We start from the raw sequence: 19,265 nt of genomic DNA, 5'->3' as shown, positions 1-19,265 counted from the left end.
GCAATGGTAATGCCCCCTGGTGGGTTTTGTTTAGGCTTCAGGGCTGAAGTGTGTTGAAAAACACATCTTAAAGTCTTTTTACCTATTCTGCTTGCCCAAAGGTACCTCACAGTTTATCTCCCGAGTGTGCTTAAAATCTTCCCATTGATGCAGCACATTAAAAGAACCCGATTAAAAACAAAGGAGAAGCACCGTGTTTGTTAAATGCCTCTTGTCCAATGGCATGGTTGGGAGGGCAGGGGCTGATGGCATGCCTCTACTGGCCCCTGTGGAAGCTTGTTGTTCTGCCTCAGGAGTTTCTCTTTCGAATCTCTGTTCCCTGTCACTGTCTCCACTGTCCCCCACAGGACGGGGAGAAGTGGGAAGAAGGCCCTTGCAAGGTCTGTGAATGCCAGCAGGCTCAGGTCATGTGCTATGAGCCATCCTGTCTGCCATGTCCAGTGGCCACCCTTGCCCTGGTGGTGAAGGGACGGTGCTGTCCGGACTGCACACCAGGTAGGTTCATGTGCCATTTAGTCCTGCTGAGGTGATTTTTTTTTTCCTGTCAAGAAAATTCAGATATATTCTTGGTTTTCTTCCCATTTCTGTTTAGTTGCTCAAGTTTGGGAGTTTGTTGTTTTCTTATTTTTTTTTTGGACAAATTATTCTTATTATTAATCTTTACAGAATTCATCTGGTTGGAACCATATAACTTTGGGCAAGTCATTGGCCCTTCCAATGTCTTAGTTTATTTATTTTTTAATTATTAAAGGTGCCTTCTTTATCTTGAAAAAAAAAAGTTTTGTGCTAGTCCAGGCCTATCTGACTTCTGCTGCTGAAAAGATAAGAATAGTTCTACAAAATTTGCCAGAGATGTTTTCTTTCTTATTTATTATTTTTCTTTTTTCTTTTTTTTTTTTTTTTTTGGTTTTTCGAGACAGGGTTTCTCTGTAGCTTTGGAGCCTGTCCTGGAACTAGCTCTTGTAGACCAGGCTGGCCTCGAACTCACAGAGATCCGCCTGCCTCTGCCTCCCGAGTGCTGGGATTACAGGCGTGCGCCACCACTGCCCGGCCTCATTTATTTTTTTTAAGGTGAACTGTGAAACAGATGGCTCCTTTTGCAGTTCTCAAATGAGGTTTTAAAGTTTCAAGACTCATTAATTTCTTCCAAAAGAAAATTTTATCTACATGTCTTGCAGTTGTGCTGTCTAGTCACCTGGGGTTGAATTAGTTCCGGTTAGTCGTCATTGGCAGGCACTGTGATGGCCCCAGCTCAGCACTGAGTCTCCCCTTGCACAGCCCCTTCTCAGAGACGAGTGGCTTTCTGCCCATTTGTATTGCCTAATTAATCGTTTCCGTCTCTGAGCTACAGGTTTCCACGCTGGCGTCTGCTCACACCAGCACCTTGTTTTGGCTAATCAGAGTTTCACTGGAGACTGTATCCAGGGGAAAGGAGCGGAACTTCATATTTAATTATGGTGCCTTTGCCAAAGTGGCTCTCTGGGCTTTGCAAAACAAATATTTAGCATGCCATGTATGATAACACTCACAGAAATCAGGATCTTGAAAACTTTAAAACCCCCAAACAGCCCTGTGATGACCATTTCCCCTGAGATGGATGCCACTCCTGATGAGTGTGAACAAGATTCAAGATTTTGAAGAAAAAGAAAACTGGCAGTGTTTGCTATGCACTATTTTTAGGACTTACGGGCTATATGTCTGAAGTCTCCATGCATACCAGGCTTCAGAAAAGCCCCTTTGATGCTATGGTGACTGAGTCCCATAACTAGGAGGTAGTTCTGTTATTCTCTAGAGTCGGTGCAGCAGGCAGAACGTGAAGGAGCCCATTCCTTCAACATAGTTGATTGGAGACTCTAGAAGATGATGATGGTGTTTCAGACAGCGTAGGTCATGGAATCTCACGTCGATGTGTGTTGTTGCTCTATGGGATCATTTTGCACCCGGGGTCTAATGTTTTCTGTCCCTCCTATTCCATATAATGTTCGCGTCCTGTGGACTCTTTTGTACTGAATTCCCTTCTTTGTTCTTGGTTTTAGTTCATTGCCACTCGGACTGCTTGACCTGCTCTCACTCTCCAGACCACTGTGACCTCTGCCAGGATCCCACAAAGTTGCTGCAGAACGGGCGATGTGTGCACAGCTGTGGGCTGGGCTTTTATCAAGCAGGCGGTGTCTGTTTAGGTATGGCAACCCAGAGGTAGGGTTATATAGGGCTAAAGAGATTGTCAGTGGGGTTTATTCTGTAGCTGAGCGACGGTATTGTTACAGAAGAGACCACAATACAGGGAAATAACCACCTAAAAGTTACAACAACTTATAGGTACCTTGGCCTCATTGTCTTCAGATTTCTTTCTTTTGACATCTTATAGATGCTCCAATATTTCATGGAAGGTGGGGGATGTGGGTACCAGATGACTGCTAATAGTCACGCTGATTTCTTTCATTTAGAAGACTTAATAGATGGTAACGTCCAGACGCTTGCTGTCATTTACTACAATGCTCAGTTAATCCAAAGTGGAAGTTTCCGAATTGAAGTTGATCTTCAAAGTCATTTACTAGAAGTTGCCAATTCTGTCCTCAAGGATCCAGTAGGCCAGACAGAATTTGTTGTCTTGTTACATGTCACACAGATAACTACTAATGGAGCTTCTCTGTAGAAATTATCAGAGGATTCAGAATGAGTTCAGCTGCACTACGGAATGTTTGTGCATCTGAGAGCATCGTACCTAGCAAAGCTCAGCTTGGTTGAGGTCAGAGCCTGTTGCCACCTTTACCTCTGATTTGTGAAGTTAAAAACCCATTTACTGGTTTATGGCCTGGCTGTGAATAGTTAACTTCCTGGTTCCCTCAGAAGGTAGTGATGAGGATTAAGTGTGTGAACATTGTTAAGGGCGTTGTAGAGTGTCTAGGAGACAGGCAATTCTTATTAAGGGTTAGCTACTTTCATCACTATTATTTTAATTATTTTCTTTTTCTTTCTTGATTTATAGTCTTTATTCTTTTTGAAGGGTGTTTCTTCGAAAACAAGGTGGATAATAAAGGTATTAAAGACTATTAGATGAGTAGAAAAGACCAAGGCTTTTGAGCCAGACTGCCTGGTTTCAAATGCCAGTATCTGGTGGCTTTGGGCAGGTTATTTAATCTCTGGCGCTGGTCTCTCATATGTAAAATCGGGATTAATCATGCCTACTCTGTAGTGTTGTTGTGCAGATTAAAGTGTCCACATCTACAAACCATGGCACAGTGCCTGGCATGAGCTATCTAGCCTAAAGAATTATTTATGACCCAGAGCTTCAGGATTGGGGTCTGTGAGAGTCAGCTTGGGAGTGGTATATTCCAGCTAACCTCCGGTCCTGTTTTTCTTCTCCACCTTGTCTGGGGGAAGCCTGCCAGCCCCAGTGCTCCGCGTGCACCAGTGGACTGGAGTGTTCATCTTGCCTGCCTCCTCTGCTGATGAAGCAGGGACAGTGTGTGTCTACCTGTGGGGATGGCTTCTATCAAGACCGCCACTCCTGTGCAGGTAAACGCTGGCTGGGCTCCAGGTGGGTGTGCTACAGAGAGCTGCCCCAGCCCCAGCCTGTCATAAACTGGAGGCTGACAGCAGCTGTGATCAAGTTACTCGAATAGGAGGTGTGCTTTGGTTCATCTAGGGTTTGTCCCCTGCCTTAATTAGGGTTTTCTATTGATGTAATAAAACACCACACCCAAAAGCAACTCGTGGGAGAGGAATGTTCACTTCAACTTATACTTTGTCCTCACAGTCCATCATGACAGGAACTCAAGGTGGAGACAGGAAGTGAATGAAGCCAAAGCCATGGAGGCATGCTGCTTACTAGCTTGCTCTTTATAGTTTGCTCAGCCTGCTTTCTTTTCCAACCCAGGGCAGAAAAGGCGACAACCACAGTGGCCTGGGCCTTCCTACATCAATCATTAATCTAGATAATACAGCCAGAGGCTTGCTCATTGACCAATCTTGCAGGGATAGTTTTTTTTTTTTTTCAACAGAGGTGCCCTTTTCCTAAATGACTCTAGCCTTGCTATATTCCGCCCTGCCATAGGCCAAAGCAACTTCTTTATTAACCAATGGTAATAAAACATATTCACATCATACAGGGGGGAATTCTACCTCAACTAGCTTGGGACATGTGACAAAAGCTGACCAGGACATTCCCCGGGCGTTCATATGGTGCTAATTTGTTTCTTTATGGAGTCATGTTCATGTTGTAAACTTTAAGAGCTGGTGCCAAGGGGAGGATATTTTAATTAGCTGGGAACACATGAATGCATTGTTGCCGGCTCTGTGGAGTTCTAGGTTTTGTGGGACTTATAGAACAGGCTGTTTCAAGTGAGACCACTGCTCACCCTCTTCTGTGTGCAGCTGATTTCTTTAAGATACAGTTCAAATACTTAGTACTGGAATCTCTTCTCGAGGGAAGAGTAGTCACACTATAATTCGATTTATTTATGCTTAACCAATTTTTGAATAATGTTTGGAATCATAAATGTAAGTTAAAATGTGCCAATTTTTTTATGTTAATTTTGGGTTGTTTACTCATTTATTTTTGAGACAAGATCTCACTGTTTAGCCCCAGCTGGCCTTATAATTTCAGTCTGCCTGCCTCAGCCTCCTGAGTGCTGAGAATATAAGTGTGTACCACTACACTTGTTTCTAAAACTCTTTTAAATGCAGAAGTGGGGAAAGAGGGTAGTTGAGAAAGAAATGCAGAGATCAGAGAATGAAGTTCATCTTTGGAAGGAAATACGCCCATGTACTTTGACCCCAAAGCTAGGTGTGTGGTATCAGGTTAATATGAAAGGTGGGGTGGAGAAAGGAGACTGTGCTTGTTGCCCCTGCCACTCTAGGGAGAAGGGGTGAATATGTGATGAACAGTGGAAGGTGGGCCATTCTGTGACACAGCTGGAATCTTCCGTGTGGTCCCCATGCCCTTGGTTAGCATGGAGAAGAGTTAAGAAGAATAAATATGTGTCATTCATCAGTTATGTGGGACAAAGTAGCTCCCATGCCTTCTGCAGGTGCTATGTGGAAGTGGCTGCTGGCTCCCTCTCTCCCAACCCGTGGGAAGAGTCTAAATCCATGGAACTGAGAAAATGATTCAAATGAAAGGCTAGAACTATCCATACCCATGGTGATGTGAGAGCCAAAGGCCTGTTCAGTAACTAACCAATCACATTATGGAACATGGAGTACAGGGTAGCTGCACTCTGGCCTAGGGGTTCTTTTTGTGGTTCAAGTAGCATATCTTCTCCATCTTTGTTTCCCCAGCATGAAGGGCTGCCACATTTGTTGTGCAAGTGTTAAATAAAATGTTCTTGAAATGGACCGTTCTTGAAGGACCAGTGTTTTCATTAACGTCTCAGCCATAAAAGAGAGGGAAACAAAACCAGGCTGAAACCAAAGTCCAAACCTCTTGTGTTTACATCTCATCATGTTTTGTTTACCTGATGTCTTAGAACAGGCTCAAAGTGGGTCGTGAAAACAGCCTTACAAGTATTAATGACTGGGCAATTTAGGGAAACAGCTGAAATTTCAATTAGATTAAATTATTGAATAGATTCCCTTTCTTTCTCCTGTTAACATCAAAGAGACCTCCTGCTAACATATCTATGACCCATGTCCCCTTGAAGAAAGTTAAGGTCCTACGTCACCTCATAACATACACACACATAAATAAACATACATACACACTTATACACACATTCATTCACACAAACATATGTACAAACAGATACATACACTCATTTACAAATATACATGCAAACACACACACACAAACACTCATTCACACATGTATACATACAAATAAACATGCACACTCACATACGTATAAACACATACACACGCCACTTACACATTTTCCCTTCTTCTCTTTGGTCATTTTCCCCTGTCACGCTCACTGTTTTAATTGGTGGTACTCATACTGGTTTAGGGCATTTTGAAGTAGGTAATGTTTCATTTGATTACTGGTTTACATAACTGCCTGCTTCACATTCCATCCACAAATCCTCGTGCAAACGCCTCTGGTAGAAAGTTGCTGGGAAAATTTGTTCGTGCTCCCTCCAGGGAATTAAACCAATTTGCTTTAGTTCAGGCTGGTTGCATTTTTATGCATAAAATAAGAGGGAGAAAAAAGGCAGAGCAAGAGGAAGGAAAAAAGAGGAGGGTGTGATCTTAGAAGCTAAAGTGAGATTTGTGACCAGTTGCCATTACTGTCTTGGCATTGAGACTATGTAAATGCTCATCACAAAAAGCTCTCTCTCTCTCTCTCTCTCTCTCTCTCTCTCTCTCTCTCTCTCTCTCTCCTGCAATACTTATGCTTGTGCCATTTGTGTTGACTTTTCACCATTGACCTTGGAAGTCTGACAGCCAGATCATGTTCTTCCAATATGTGCTAAACTTTTCAAAAAGATGCCTGCCATTTTACAGCGGCAGGGTTTCCTGAATTGATTTCTCTTGGCAGAGTCATTTATGCTATGACTGGGATAATTCTCCACTTTATTGACCCATCAAAACCAAGAGAAAGTGAGCATTCCGCCAGGGAAACTAATTAACAGAAATCTCCTGATTAATATTCGTGCTCGCTATGTTACATATAGACAGAATAAAAGATATGGGACAAAGCCAAGTAGCAAGTAAACACAGCTCTTCAAAAACGAGACCGTGGGCAGGTGAATGAAACAGCAAAGAAAGACCCCAAGTCCTGCCAGAGAATCTCTTCCACAGGGCTTTTCCTCTTTTTTCTTTCTTTCTTTTTTTTAAAATCATTTTTCCTTCCTCAAGAGGTTGGAGATATGTAGCCATATACACTGTGCCTTATAAACATCTGAACATATATCAGTATTGTTACATTTCAGATTTGATTAAGCCAAATAATGCTATAATTGTGGATGACAGCATGTGAAGTCTCCATTTTATTTCCTTTCTTTCTTCAGGTTTCAAGTTTGATGATTTATATTGACATGCTATACCAAGACTCAGCACTGCCCAGTTTGTATAGTAACCTAAAAAACTGAACACCAGTGATGTGTTGCTTGTCTCTTTTATCCACCAGATAGGACCATGGAGGAATCACCTTGTCAGTGCCAATCCTTGCGTTTAGTAAGAGCCCTTAAGTTTCTATGTCAACCTTTGTGCATCCTTCGCCACCAGCTTGATCTGCTTCAACAGGGCCTCTTTTTTTTTTTTTTGAGACAGGGTTTCTCTGTGGCTTTGGAGCCTGTCCTGGAACTCGCTCTGTAGACCAGGCTGGTCTCGAACTCACAGAGATCCGCCTGCCTCTGCCTCCCGAGTGCTGGGATTAAAGGTGTGCGCCACCATCGCCCGGCTCAACAGGGCCTCTTGCTCACTGCATCCCACCCTCATTGGTTCCATATACCTCAGGCCCCAGGACTGGATTTTTGCTACTTCTCCTGTTCTGATTTATTTTGGGGGATCAAAAGTCTATCTGTTAGTCACTTGCAGTCAGGTGTCAAGCCTTCTCCATGTGTGGGTGCTTTCCCTCTGCTGAATGCCTTGCCCCTCTATGTCTGGATCCAGGCTGAACTCCCCAGGGCCTGAGAACACACCTCCTTGCTTTTCCTACCCCTCTCTTTAGTCACCTTTGTTTTATCTTGGTGAGACCCCTGAAGGATCCACACAAAAAATAATTAATAGAAGCCAAAGATGCCCTAAGAAAGAAAGGTAAAGAGGCCAGTATCACAGATTCAGTAACTTTTCTACTGCTCTGACAAACACTGTGACTGCAGCCATTCATAAACTGTTTCACTGGACTCATGGTTTCAGCGGGCTAGAGTTCCTAGTGCTGGAGCGAAGGCATGGTGGCAGGTGCCTGGAGTGGTAGCTGAGAGCTTACATCTCCATCCACAAGCAGGAAGCAGAGAGAGAACACTGCAAATGGCTTTGGAAACCGCAAAGCCAGCCCTTACTGACACACCTCCTCCAAGGCCACTTCTCCTTATCCTTCCCGAACAGTTTCACCAGCTGAAGACCAAGTACTGAAGCATGATCCTGTGGGTCCGTTCTAATTCAGAGGACCATCGTCACTACTTGTGATTAGGTTCAAACATGTGAGCCTTTGAGGAGGGATGGGTAGGACTTTGCCCATTTTTTAAGATGTATGTGTCAGTGTTTCTCTTGTTTGCTTGGGGGAGGTGTGAGGCTGATGTCACAGGGCAAGGCTACCTTTGCTTTGCAGGTCTAGAGTTGCAAGGAGTGAAGGACACTGTATAAACTTCAGATCTGGAGCCCAAGACCTGGGCTTTTGTTTTGGCTCTGTCATGTGCATGTGTCTGAGCACCATGCTTCAAAAGACTATGGGTACCATGGAGACAGAGATGTTTGTCCCATCCTTGTTGTTAATATTAAAAGACCAAGTTCATGTGACTTAGTTAGAAATTGGAGCCGGTGCCTTACAAGTCTGCTTCCTATTGGCTTTCTCCCCTGTCTGTTATCTTTCTAGTCATTCTATTTGAACCCCCGCTCTAGATTCCTAGACTATGAAGTAAATAACCCAGTCATTGTTTATAGTGAGCTGTCAATCAAGGTGGACTAGCTGTTACTTATAGAGATAGCCAAAACCAAAATAATAACAATCAGAACTGAAACAGCAAATTCTGGAAAGTGCATTCTATTTGAACGTTCTTATGCACAGAAACCCAAGAAATCAAGCAGCCGGGCATTTTATAGGATTGTAAGTGAGGAGATTATTTTAACTTCCATTTACCACATCCTGCTATATGGCTGTGGGCAAGTCATTTAACCTTTCAGAGGCTCATTCTCCTCAACTCTGTAATGAGAATAGTATTATGGACTTCAAACAATTATGAGGAGGACTAGAAGAGAATTTTGAAAAGTATCAATCTATTCTGCCTGGCACGGAGTACGTGCATGATAAAAGGCAGCTACAGACATGATTGAAGTCACTCTCTTATTTTTTAACTTGGGGAGAGGAACACCAAATGGCTTGCATGAAGAAACAAGCCGATTTTGACATTAACGTCTGGTTAAAAATAGAGTACACTCATATCTGATAGATGAGTAAATAAAATGCAGAGATCACATTTCATGTCTCCCAAGTTAAAATTCTCTTCTCATTTGCTTGAAGTGTTTGGACTAAATAATGAGATACTGAAATTACTTGGATTTCAGTCAAAATTAGTGTATCTTTAGAGAAAATGTTTATGATGAGGAGCTCCAAATTTTACATATATAATAAGAGGTTGGACTGGCTAAGATTTTAAAGATAAGGTTTGAGCAGAGGAACTTCTAAAATTTGTTACTTGTCGGAGGGTGTGTTTGGTTAGCACACCTCGTCATTGGCATTGGGGGAGTGGAGCTAATTCCTTGAGCATGGTTCACTGTGATAAGGACTTAATAGTAGTCTCATGGTGTCCCAAGTGGACTTCTCCACAAGGAGGGTATGAACTCTCAACAAGACAGGCACCCTCCTCAGCAGCTCTTGACAAGGGTCCTTGAGGCTCGGGTCCCCCACAGCTCATGTAATATGCCCCCGAAGCAGAGTGCCCATGTCAGTTCTCCTACTCAGGCACATGGTGAGTGTGGAGGCCAGCGGTCCTGCCATGCCAGCTCTACTCATTTTGTTCAGCTTTGTGAATCCTCTGCATTGCCCTTCTCTTTGTTTTCCTTCTGTAGTTGTGATCACTTATGTAGCTGCTGTCTCTGAAAGGGGAATTTCCCTTCAATTGCCATTCCTGGCCCTCCCTTCCGCTCATGCAACAAATGCCTGTCTAGCCTCTTCTGTGTATCCAGCTTCTTACCAGACACCACGGGAACAGTGAACTGGACAGACAACTTTCCTGCTGCTAGGGATGTTTCTTCTCAATGGAAGAGACAGTCCCCTATGCAGAAAAATAAGGTCCCTTTGGTTGTTGTCTTTATAATTATGTGAATGTATGTCCGCTAGTGTCTTGAGGCCATTTTTCGAAACATGTTACTGAAGTAGGGTTACATCTCATCTTTATGAATTTCACATAGTATATTATACATGAAAAACATTCTGGGATACTTTATGATGGGAGAAAAATGTGATGTGCCATTGCATGGGGAAGTACAGCAATGTTCAGGCAGGCCTTGACAGTGGCCTGCGGGTGACCTGCTTTCCTTTGAGCTCCTGACATTAGCTCCTTGTCAGCAGTTCTTGGCTAGGTGTAGCCTCGAGAAAATCACACAGTCTCTGTTTTCCCTTCCCTCTTTCTTTTTATGTCTTTTGCCTAAGGTAGCAGGGTTACTGTCTCGGGATAATGGGTAGAGTGCAGGGAGTGTTTTAAGACTCATCAAAGGGAGGGGAGGCCAGCAGCATGGCCTTTGTAGAATGTGCATTTCTTGAGTAAACTAGGTGAAGGGCAGCAGGCAACAGTGGCTTTCCAGGACCCCCTTTTCTTTGGGCATGCCTGTATAGGAGAAGCACAGGAAGGGGAAGGTACCTGATGATGGAGAAGGTACCTGGTGATGGAGAAGGTACCTGGTGTTGGAAAAGGTACCTGTTGGTGATGGAGAAGGTACATGGTGATGGGGAAGATACCTGGTGATGATGGAAAAGGTATCTGGTGATGGAGAAGGTGCCTGGTGATGATGGGGAAGGTACCTGGTGGTGATGGAGAAGGTATCTAGTAATGGAAAAGGTATCTGGTGATGGAGAGGGTGCCTGGTGATAAAGAGGGTACCTGGTGATGGAGAAGGTACTTGATATTGGAGAAGGTACCTAGTGATGGGGAAGGTACCTGGTAATGATGGAGAAGGTGCCTGGTGATAAAGAGGATACCTGGTGATGGAGAAGGTACCTGGTGCCAACGGTGAAGGTATCTGGTGATGGAGAAGGTACTTGGTGATGGGGAAGGGACCTGGTGATGGAGAAGGTCCTGGTGCTGACGGCAAAGGTATCTGGTGATGGAGAAGGTACGTGGTGCTCACGGTGAAAGTATCTGGTGATGGAGAAGGTACTTGGTGATGGGGAAGGGACCTGGTGATAGGGAAGGGACCTAGTGATGGAGAAGGTATCTGGTGATACTTTGCCTGGGAACACTGCTGTAACCAGAGACTATGTGGCATCTGTCTGCACTTAGAGTGACGCTGAGCAAGCAAACATTTCACAGACCCGAGGAAGCCCACTACAGATGAAAGAGTCTGCCTTGCAGACAGATCTCATTCTTTCTTACATATATGAACCCCCAAATATTTCAGTGACAGGTAACAAACTAGTGACATCTGCTGGCTTCCTACCCAGTTCTTGCCATTCGGTTATTTTAGCTCGACTGTATAGCATCTACTCTTTCTCTTTCGCACCTTCCCCTCTGACACCGTCCCTGCTCTGCCTTCTCTGTTGCCCACAGACCTCACATTAGCTCCTCTCTGAGTCCTGAGCATCTGTACTGATACCCCAGGAAATCTGAAAACATGCCCAGTCGAAGGCTTGGCTTGGCTTGGCTCTATGGTCCCTCCTTTGGCTTGCCATGTCTGTAAACAAATAGGCAGTGTTGAAGAACTCAGTAGGTGTGCCATGAAGAGGAGCTAGGGGGCAGGTTGGAATGGATGCTCAGCATTGGGGTTACCCCTGATCTCGGTGGATGCATACTGAGGATAGAGCTAGGGAACCTGGACTGAAATGGATGCTCAGCAGAGGTCTATACAGCCGAGGAACAGGGCCTAGTGGTCACCATGTTTGCCAGCATCTTATGTTGAAGACCTAGGAATTCAGTTGTAGGGGTTGGATACAGAACGTTCCCAGGGCAGACTGGTGTGATGGTTTAGTCAGTGAACGTGCATGTCACACAGCCTGATGGTCTGAGGTCTGTCCCTGGAACTCACACAAGGGAGGGAGAGCATCCTCCACAGAGCTGTCCCTGACTTCCACAGGCACACTGCAGCATGTGCTCTCCCCAGCTCCTGTTATTACTGCTAGTACTGATTATAGGGTGGCATGTCCATGGGCAGCTGGACGTCTGTCCTTACTTTCTGATCCATGGACCAATGCAAAGCCAGCCTCGTGTAAAAGCCTTCATCCATGGGGAAAGCCTTTCTTAGGTCCACACTTTGTCTACAGAGACACTGTTACCCAACACCAGTAAATCTTCCAGCTGTATTCCGAGCATGGTTAAAAGATTAACTAGCTGTTTACCTATTATGTGCCCGGGGGAAGCAGATTATAGCCACTCTCCTTTAGTAATTTTTTCCCCTTAAGTACCAATAACTCCATGTTTATTCCACAGAAATAATTTGATAAAGGCAATAAAATGTAAGGTAAAATAAAAAGTCAACAAAAGTCCCTAGCTCAAACTCCCTCAGGTCACTTCTGTTAGTATTTTGATGTCTGCCTCCCTAATTTATGAATTCATTTGTGTGTGTATGTGAGAACACATGTACACACTCCTTTTTTCCGAACTAAAATCACTCGTTACATGCCGCTGCCTTGCCTCTTTATCCCATGTTGTTTCTTCTCTCCTGCAACTCGTGGTTTTAAAGCTATTATATGATTTTCTTTCTCTAACTATGCAGTCATTCATCGAGCCAACCTTCTGCTGTTTGATATTTGTTCTTCATTGGCCATTATCATAAAAAACAATGATATAAACGTCTTCAGTAGAAATCGTCGTGAGTCATTAATCACATTCATAAACAGCCCATTGCTGGGCTTTGGATGTGTGTGTGCATGGTTAAGCTTTGGATGCACATTGAAACGACTCCCTTGTAGAAGGCGGTGTTAGTGTTCACTCTTGCAGAAATGCATGGGTGGGCCTCCTTGCCATGCCTTTGTTCACACGGGACATCCCAGTGTGACTCATGCAAAATAGATGCCTGTTGGGTTTTTGTTTTGTTTTGTTTTTTACTTATTTCTGGATCACAAGAACCGAAACAGGCTAAGTGAGTCAGGCTTGTATTTTACAGCTCATTTCTACCACTGGCCTCTGTTGGGCTCTTTTCTTGTTTCCTTCTCATTCTGTCTGTCACTCCGTCTGTCCACTTTGGTGTTGCACCTTATTTCTGCCCTTCCTCACCCATCTCCTTACAAGCAGCCATGGTATTTTTTTCTGTGTGTTTCCATGCATGTTCATATGTGTGCAGTTATATGTGCATTTGTGTAAACATGCATGTGGAGACCAGTAGAAAACCTTGGTTATTATCCTCAGGAACACTGTCCATGTCCTTTGAGACAGGTCTCTCATTGACCTGGGGCTCATCAAACTGGTTAGACTGTCTGGCCAGAGGCTGTGGGATCCTGCTGTCTTTGCCTCCAGCTCAGGGATTACAAGTACACCCACCACGTCTGCCATTTTGACATCTATTCTGGGGATCAAGCTCAGACCCTCATAATGGCAAGGCAAGAACTTCACTGACTGCCTTTTCCCCAGCCCCAGTGTAACTACTGTAATATAGTTTGTTGCATGTTTTGGAATATGTATGTTTGCTTGCTTTTGTACATAGTATGGTTCAAAAAATTTCTGGGTGGATTCTTCCTTCTTCCCCTTATTTCCTCGGTAAGCAACATGTCTAAGACACATATGTGTTGGTATGTTTAAGTCCAGTCCATCCTGCCTAGTTATGGCTTATCTGTTTGGTTATTTGTGAGGTTATAGAGTATGTCATCATTTTTTAATGAACCATATCACATACCTGTGCATTTTCAGAATCCCTGGAGATCAGACATTTTCATTTGGGGGTTTGGAGTCCTTGGTTTGCAAAGGGAAGCAGGCAGAAGCCTAGCCTGCTAAGGAACGCAGCATTGGAGTTGAAGGATCAGATATGATGACTTCTCAGATGTTCCTTTAAAGCCTGTGTGATGTTGAGCTTCTAGGCAATGAGGTTGGCCTCTTGTGGGACTGTGGACGGAGGGGTGGTAGTGGGTGGAGAGGACATTCTGGATGCCTGAGCATCACCATACTATTGGTAGTGGCTTCCCAAAGAGCTTTCGTTGCTTGGTGCAGATTGTAAGCAAAGTGTGGACCATGAAGTGTCTGGGAAGGGGTGGATCCCCATTGTACAGGCACTGACATTCACCTCAAGGCTCCGTTTTTCTCCTCCCCTCAAACTGAGTCTACCTTTCCAGGAGTCTTCCCCGTCTTTGGTGCACTTTAATTTTCTCCCTTGAAAATTGCTTTGCCTTTGGCAAGAGGGGAGACACAATCTCCCAGGTCTCCCTGCAGCCACTCGGGGGATCACATTCAGTAGTTTGCTTCTCTGAACTTGTCTCATTGTGTCCCTGAGAATTTGGCACAACAAACATTATTCTCATCATATGGGATAGAAAGCCAAGGAACCATGAACTTGACTTTAAAGTAGAAACATATTTTCATCCAGTAAGAGCCTCATACAGGGCTGGGATGTAGCTCAGCTGATAACCCCGAGGACCTCTAGTCCCGTATAAATGAACTGTGGTAGTGCTTGGCTTCTGTAGGCCAAGAACTTGGGAGACAGAATCGAGAACCAGACGTTCAAGGTCATCCTCGGCTGCATAGGCTGCTCACGTCCACTCTGAGCTAGAGTTATGTCTTAAAAGAAGAAATAGAAGGAAAGTTAGGGGAAAGAGGGCATCTTGTTTATATATAATCACTGGGGTGTGTGTGGGGGGGTGGCTTAGTGGGTGCGGATTGCTCATTACACAAACATGAGGATTGGAGTTTAAATTCCTAGCATCCATGTACGAAGCCAGGCATGGCTCTGCATGGGCTTATAACTCCAGAGCTGTTGAGAAAACGAGAGGATTACTGGGACTTCGCCATTAACCTAGCTCCAAGTTCAGTGAGAGACCCAGTATTAAACTGATAAGGTAGAGTGATAGAACGGGATACGCAATGTCCTCTGGTCTCCGTGAGTACATACAGGGATACACACACACACACACACACACACACACACACACACACACACTACCTCCTGACAATAATCCTCGGCAAGCACTTCCCAGTCTTCGTGAGATGGAGCGAAAGGTCCCCTTGTCCTAAAATGGATAAAAGACAGTGCAGAAGAGCTTGGTTGGTGTTGGCACTCCTCCTGTGGCTGAGGCTAGTTCTAGTGCTGTGTAGTTGTCAGAGTATTCTGGTAGCCTGGAATTGGGACCTGGCTTCCCTAGTGATCTAAGATGATTCCCCAAACTGGTATTCCAGCCTGCAGAGGGGGTGGAGAGCCCAGCCAAGGCTGTGTCTCTTCCCTGCTGGGACACTGATTCCCAAGCTGGAGTCTGTGAGCACCAGACCCCCTGCCTACACTCAGCAAAGGCTTTCTAGAAAGCAGCTGCCTGCAGGGAGGACTTGAGCTCTGAAGGAGCACTGTATTTTATTTTATTTTTTTTTGAGACAGGGTTGCATATTATTCTTTAAGAAGCATAGGTTTTTAAAGTTTTCTAAAACCTTCTACTTCTATATTATCAAGTACAAAAGAAGGGTTTTTTTGTTTGTTTGTTGTTTTTTGTTCTCAGAGTAGGGTTTCAGTATAAAGCTGGCAAAAGAAAGGCCTTCCCTTCTTTTCATTTTTGAAATGAATTGTTTGATGAGTCAATGCATGCCTAGCTATGCCTCAGAAAAGTCAGGGCTCTTCCCAAATAAATGATATACTGAGAGGGAGATGAGAAGGCGGTTTTGCCTCGTTCTCACTTTCAAATATCCATTACCGCGATATTCACAACATAGAGCCCAAACCCTCGATGATGTGGGGTGTGTCACCAAACAACACGATGCTGAAAAGTCAGTGAGTGAGTGACCCATTGCTTTCCCTAAGACTCCCAATGGAGCAGGAGCCACTTGTAAACTAAGTGCAAGAAGAGATAGCTGGCAGGCACGCATGCTCCGTGTTGGAAATTAGACATCAGATGTAAAGCCCATCAGGTATGTGTCGTCCGAAGTTGACAGCTCAGGGCAGCCTGTCCTGAAATAAGAGTCTCCTCTCGCGTTGTGCATGCACTGGAACTGCTGCTGGAGGAAAGAGCAGGGACCACTATTGAATTTGCTAGTAGATATCAGTGTATTCATCATTGAAAACACATCTGGGTTTTATCATTTTAAAAATAAATTTTATACCCTTAAGGTTGGCACCCTGTGGGTGGCTGGTTCTATGCAGAAGGTGGCCAATGACATGATTGTCCTGTAATGAATCAAAATCTGTGTATATTCATTTAGCACACATTGGTATTATGATATAGTGTCAGAGCCTCTCTGTAAGTATGCTGAGAATTCCTGAGTGACCTTTATAAAATATAAACAAGAGAGTTAAGTATAAATGCATTCAACTCAAGAAATGTCCGTGAGACAGCAACAGTGTGCTCAGACACAGTCAACAGAGTAAAAATGGGCTCTGCCTATATGAAGCTTACACCTTCAAGACAGGACCAGATAATAACAGCAAAGACTTGGCTCATCTCTCCTTCCTGTGTCACCAGCCTAAGCCTCTGGAATCGTTCACCTGGGCCATGAGTACACTCCATAGTGGCCACCTCACTTACCTGTATGACCTCACCCACTTTCTCTATGGCAACCATAAGAAGTTCGAAACTTTGAATTAGATCTTGCATCACTCTTGCATGATCCCTTTCGTGACCTCACGATACAATTAGGATAAAAATCCCACGCTGTCCAATGATGTCCAAGGCCGGGAGTTGTACCACTGTGCTCTATAGAGGCCCAGCAGCTCCAAACACAAGGGCTGTCCCAGTTCCCCACACCCAATCTCCACCTCCAAAAGATGTGGCTTGGGCTGCTCTCTGGTGCTCCCCATACCTAGATACTCCTCCTCCAGCTCCACTGAAGTTGGTCCCACCACCCCCACCACTGTTACTCTGTCGCAGTCTTCCTGGCAGTTAACACAATTCGTAATTATCTTTAAATCCACCAGAGAGAAAAATTGTCTGAAATTAAGACTTTGTTGTGCAATTGAGAACTGAGAGAGGGGGATTGGATTCTGAAGTTTGCAATGTAGGTGTCTTTTCTTCTGCTCCCAAACAAATACTTCATTAAATTACTAAGGTATGATTACCCAATCACTTGTAGGCAGCAAATGCATTCATTTTCTCCGCCAATTTGGTTGATCAGAATCAATGCCTCTGGAAGATAGATTGTTCTCCGTTGTGAAGGAAATGCTTTAAAATTAAGCTGTGTTAACCAAATTACAGCAGGGTTCTCAAAACAGGCAACTAGCCAATGGCAGGACGTTCCATTGTTAATTGTACGCCTGTCTTTGCAGAAGTGCTAATGTAAAGGAGAGGCACACATAATTATAAACCAGCAAATGCTGGAAGAGGAAGAAAAATGAAATATCAAGAGCACAACTCTAGTCTAGGAATAGCCTGCACTTAGACCCAGAAAGAGGGAGAAGTGTGACGGCCTTGGGAGTCCTGGGGATACGTGTGGGGAAGTGTTTTGGGGAGAAGAGACTAGACATGAGAGGGAAGACGGAGGAGTGTTGGGGAGGGATGGGGAGAAGGAAGGAGGACGAGAAGGAGAAATATCAGATAGCACTAGGTCTCTGTATGGTTCACTGGCCAATGACATTCCTCCTTAGTTCATCCTTAAGAAGCTGGCAGAGGTGGGCGGGGATTCCTGTGACTGTGCACTCTGTAGTGTGGTTATGGATGGCAGGACAAGGGGGTGAAGGCCATGGCATTTCATTAGACAGCTGTCTTTGTCCAGAAAATCACGGTTCCTTCCTGCGACTCCCATTCCTCTAAAGCCATCAATTTCCTGTTCCAGATCCCTTAGCCATAGCTTACTGCAGCTGTGCTTCTGACCCTCAGAGATAGTCTTGTGTTCTCTTTCTCTTTCTTCCCTCCCTCCCTCCCTCTGTCTATCTCTCTCCCACTCCCTCCCTTTCTCCTCCCCCTCTCTCTTCTCTCTCTCTGTCTTCCCTCCCTCCCTCCCTCCCTCCCTCCATCCCTCCCTCCATCCCTCCCTCCATCCCTATCCCTCTCCACCCCACTTGTGTACATTTCTCTTGAGTCAATTCTGTATATAGCCTTTCAGGAGACAAGGAGCCAACCTATATCTTTCTGTAAATTCTAAACCTTGGAATGCAAAAGTGGATAGTCTCTTCTGTGACAGGCTGGTCACTGACTTTGGTGCTTGTCTGCAGTCTGTCACAAGTCCTGTGCAGCTTGCTGGGGTCCCACGGAGAAGCACTGTGTGGCCTGCAGAGACCCACTGCGCGTGCTGAGAGATGGCAGCTGTGAGAGCACTTGTGGAGACGGCTTCTACAACAAGCAGGGGTCCTGTCTAGGTAAGTGCCAGGCTGGCATGCCAAAGCAGCAGCTCCTTGATTTTTCAACATCCCTTATACTCAAATCATATCATTGATAATGAACGTACCTTTTGCTCAATGAGTATGTGCATGTCTGCTGGCATTCACTTTCCCTTGTCATTTGTATTTTTTTTTTTAACAAGTGGGACCTCCTTTAACTACCCTGATGACTTCTTAGACTTGAGGTATTCATTCTATCCTGCTCCAGGCAACCTGCTTAAGACTCACAACTTTGTGGAGAGAGGAATGACGTCCCCATTGGGACATTTCCCTAAATCTCAAACATGATTCATACCAGGCCTCTTCCCTAATATAAGTGAAGCAGAGACCCATGCCAGCATGGACTGACCTGCCTTTGTTTTGGGATCACTGACTTTAAAGTTGATGGATTCTTCCCAGTCATGTGATGACCGCAAGCCCAGTACATCCCTTGAGTGCCAGGCATGGCGACCAGCCACCAAGAGCTGTGGAAGTGCAGCAGACGCACAGATTCAGGCACAACTCACCCCATTAGCCTACCGGTTTCCTACTTGTAAAATGGGGATAAATCTAACTCCCGCAGTAAACAGAATAACAACCCCAAAGTTGTCATGGTTTAAGGCTAAGAACCTGTGAGCTCATCACTGAGTGGGTAGCTGGACCTTTGCAGGGATGAGTAAGAGAAGCATCTAGAGACAGGACAATGTCCTGGAGCATCAGGTGTGTCTGTGTGATAATGAGGGAGCAGGCCAGAGTTGGAAAAGACGTGAGGATGGATGCAGAGATCGGGATGATAGAAGGGAGAAGGATCTCCTAGCACAAACATGCTGAATATGGGAAAAGTCAAGGGAGTGATCTCTCTGGGGTTCTAAGAAATACAGTTAACACCTTGATTTTTAGAACTTCTAACCTCTTACACTGTAAGACAGTAGATTTGTGTTTCATACCAGAGTTAATGGTAACCCACAATAACAGGCACTGGGTCACACCCAGCTAGGAAGGCCAGAATAACTGCCGCCAGGGCTCAATGTTTC

The 19,265-nt window shown here is 44.7% G+C and overlaps 1 protein-coding gene across 1 annotated transcript in view; it reads left to right on the top strand.

Moving 5' to 3' along the window:
* The window catches only part of Fras1 (Fraser extracellular matrix complex subunit 1), a 419,545-nt gene that overhangs the window by 194,281 nt on the left and 205,999 nt on the right, over window positions 1-19,265 (top strand). Inside the window, exons 12-15 of the mRNA XM_041671543.1 lie at window positions 348-495; window positions 2,037-2,180; window positions 3,385-3,519; window positions 18,088-18,231. Of these exons, the coding sequence (XP_041527477.1) occupies window positions 348-495; window positions 2,037-2,180; window positions 3,385-3,519; window positions 18,088-18,231 (571 nt within the window). The remainder of the gene's footprint in view (window positions 1-347; window positions 496-2,036; window positions 2,181-3,384; window positions 3,520-18,087; window positions 18,232-19,265) is intronic.

This window comes from Microtus oregoni, unplaced genomic scaffold, assembly GCF_018167655.1.
Source record: "Microtus oregoni isolate MIOR12 unplaced genomic scaffold, Mior012 000021F_ref0000039, whole genome shotgun sequence".
Taxonomy (NCBI): Eukaryota; Metazoa; Chordata; class Mammalia; order Rodentia; family Cricetidae; genus Microtus; species Microtus oregoni.
This window is presented reverse-complemented; position numbering and strand designations above follow the sequence as displayed.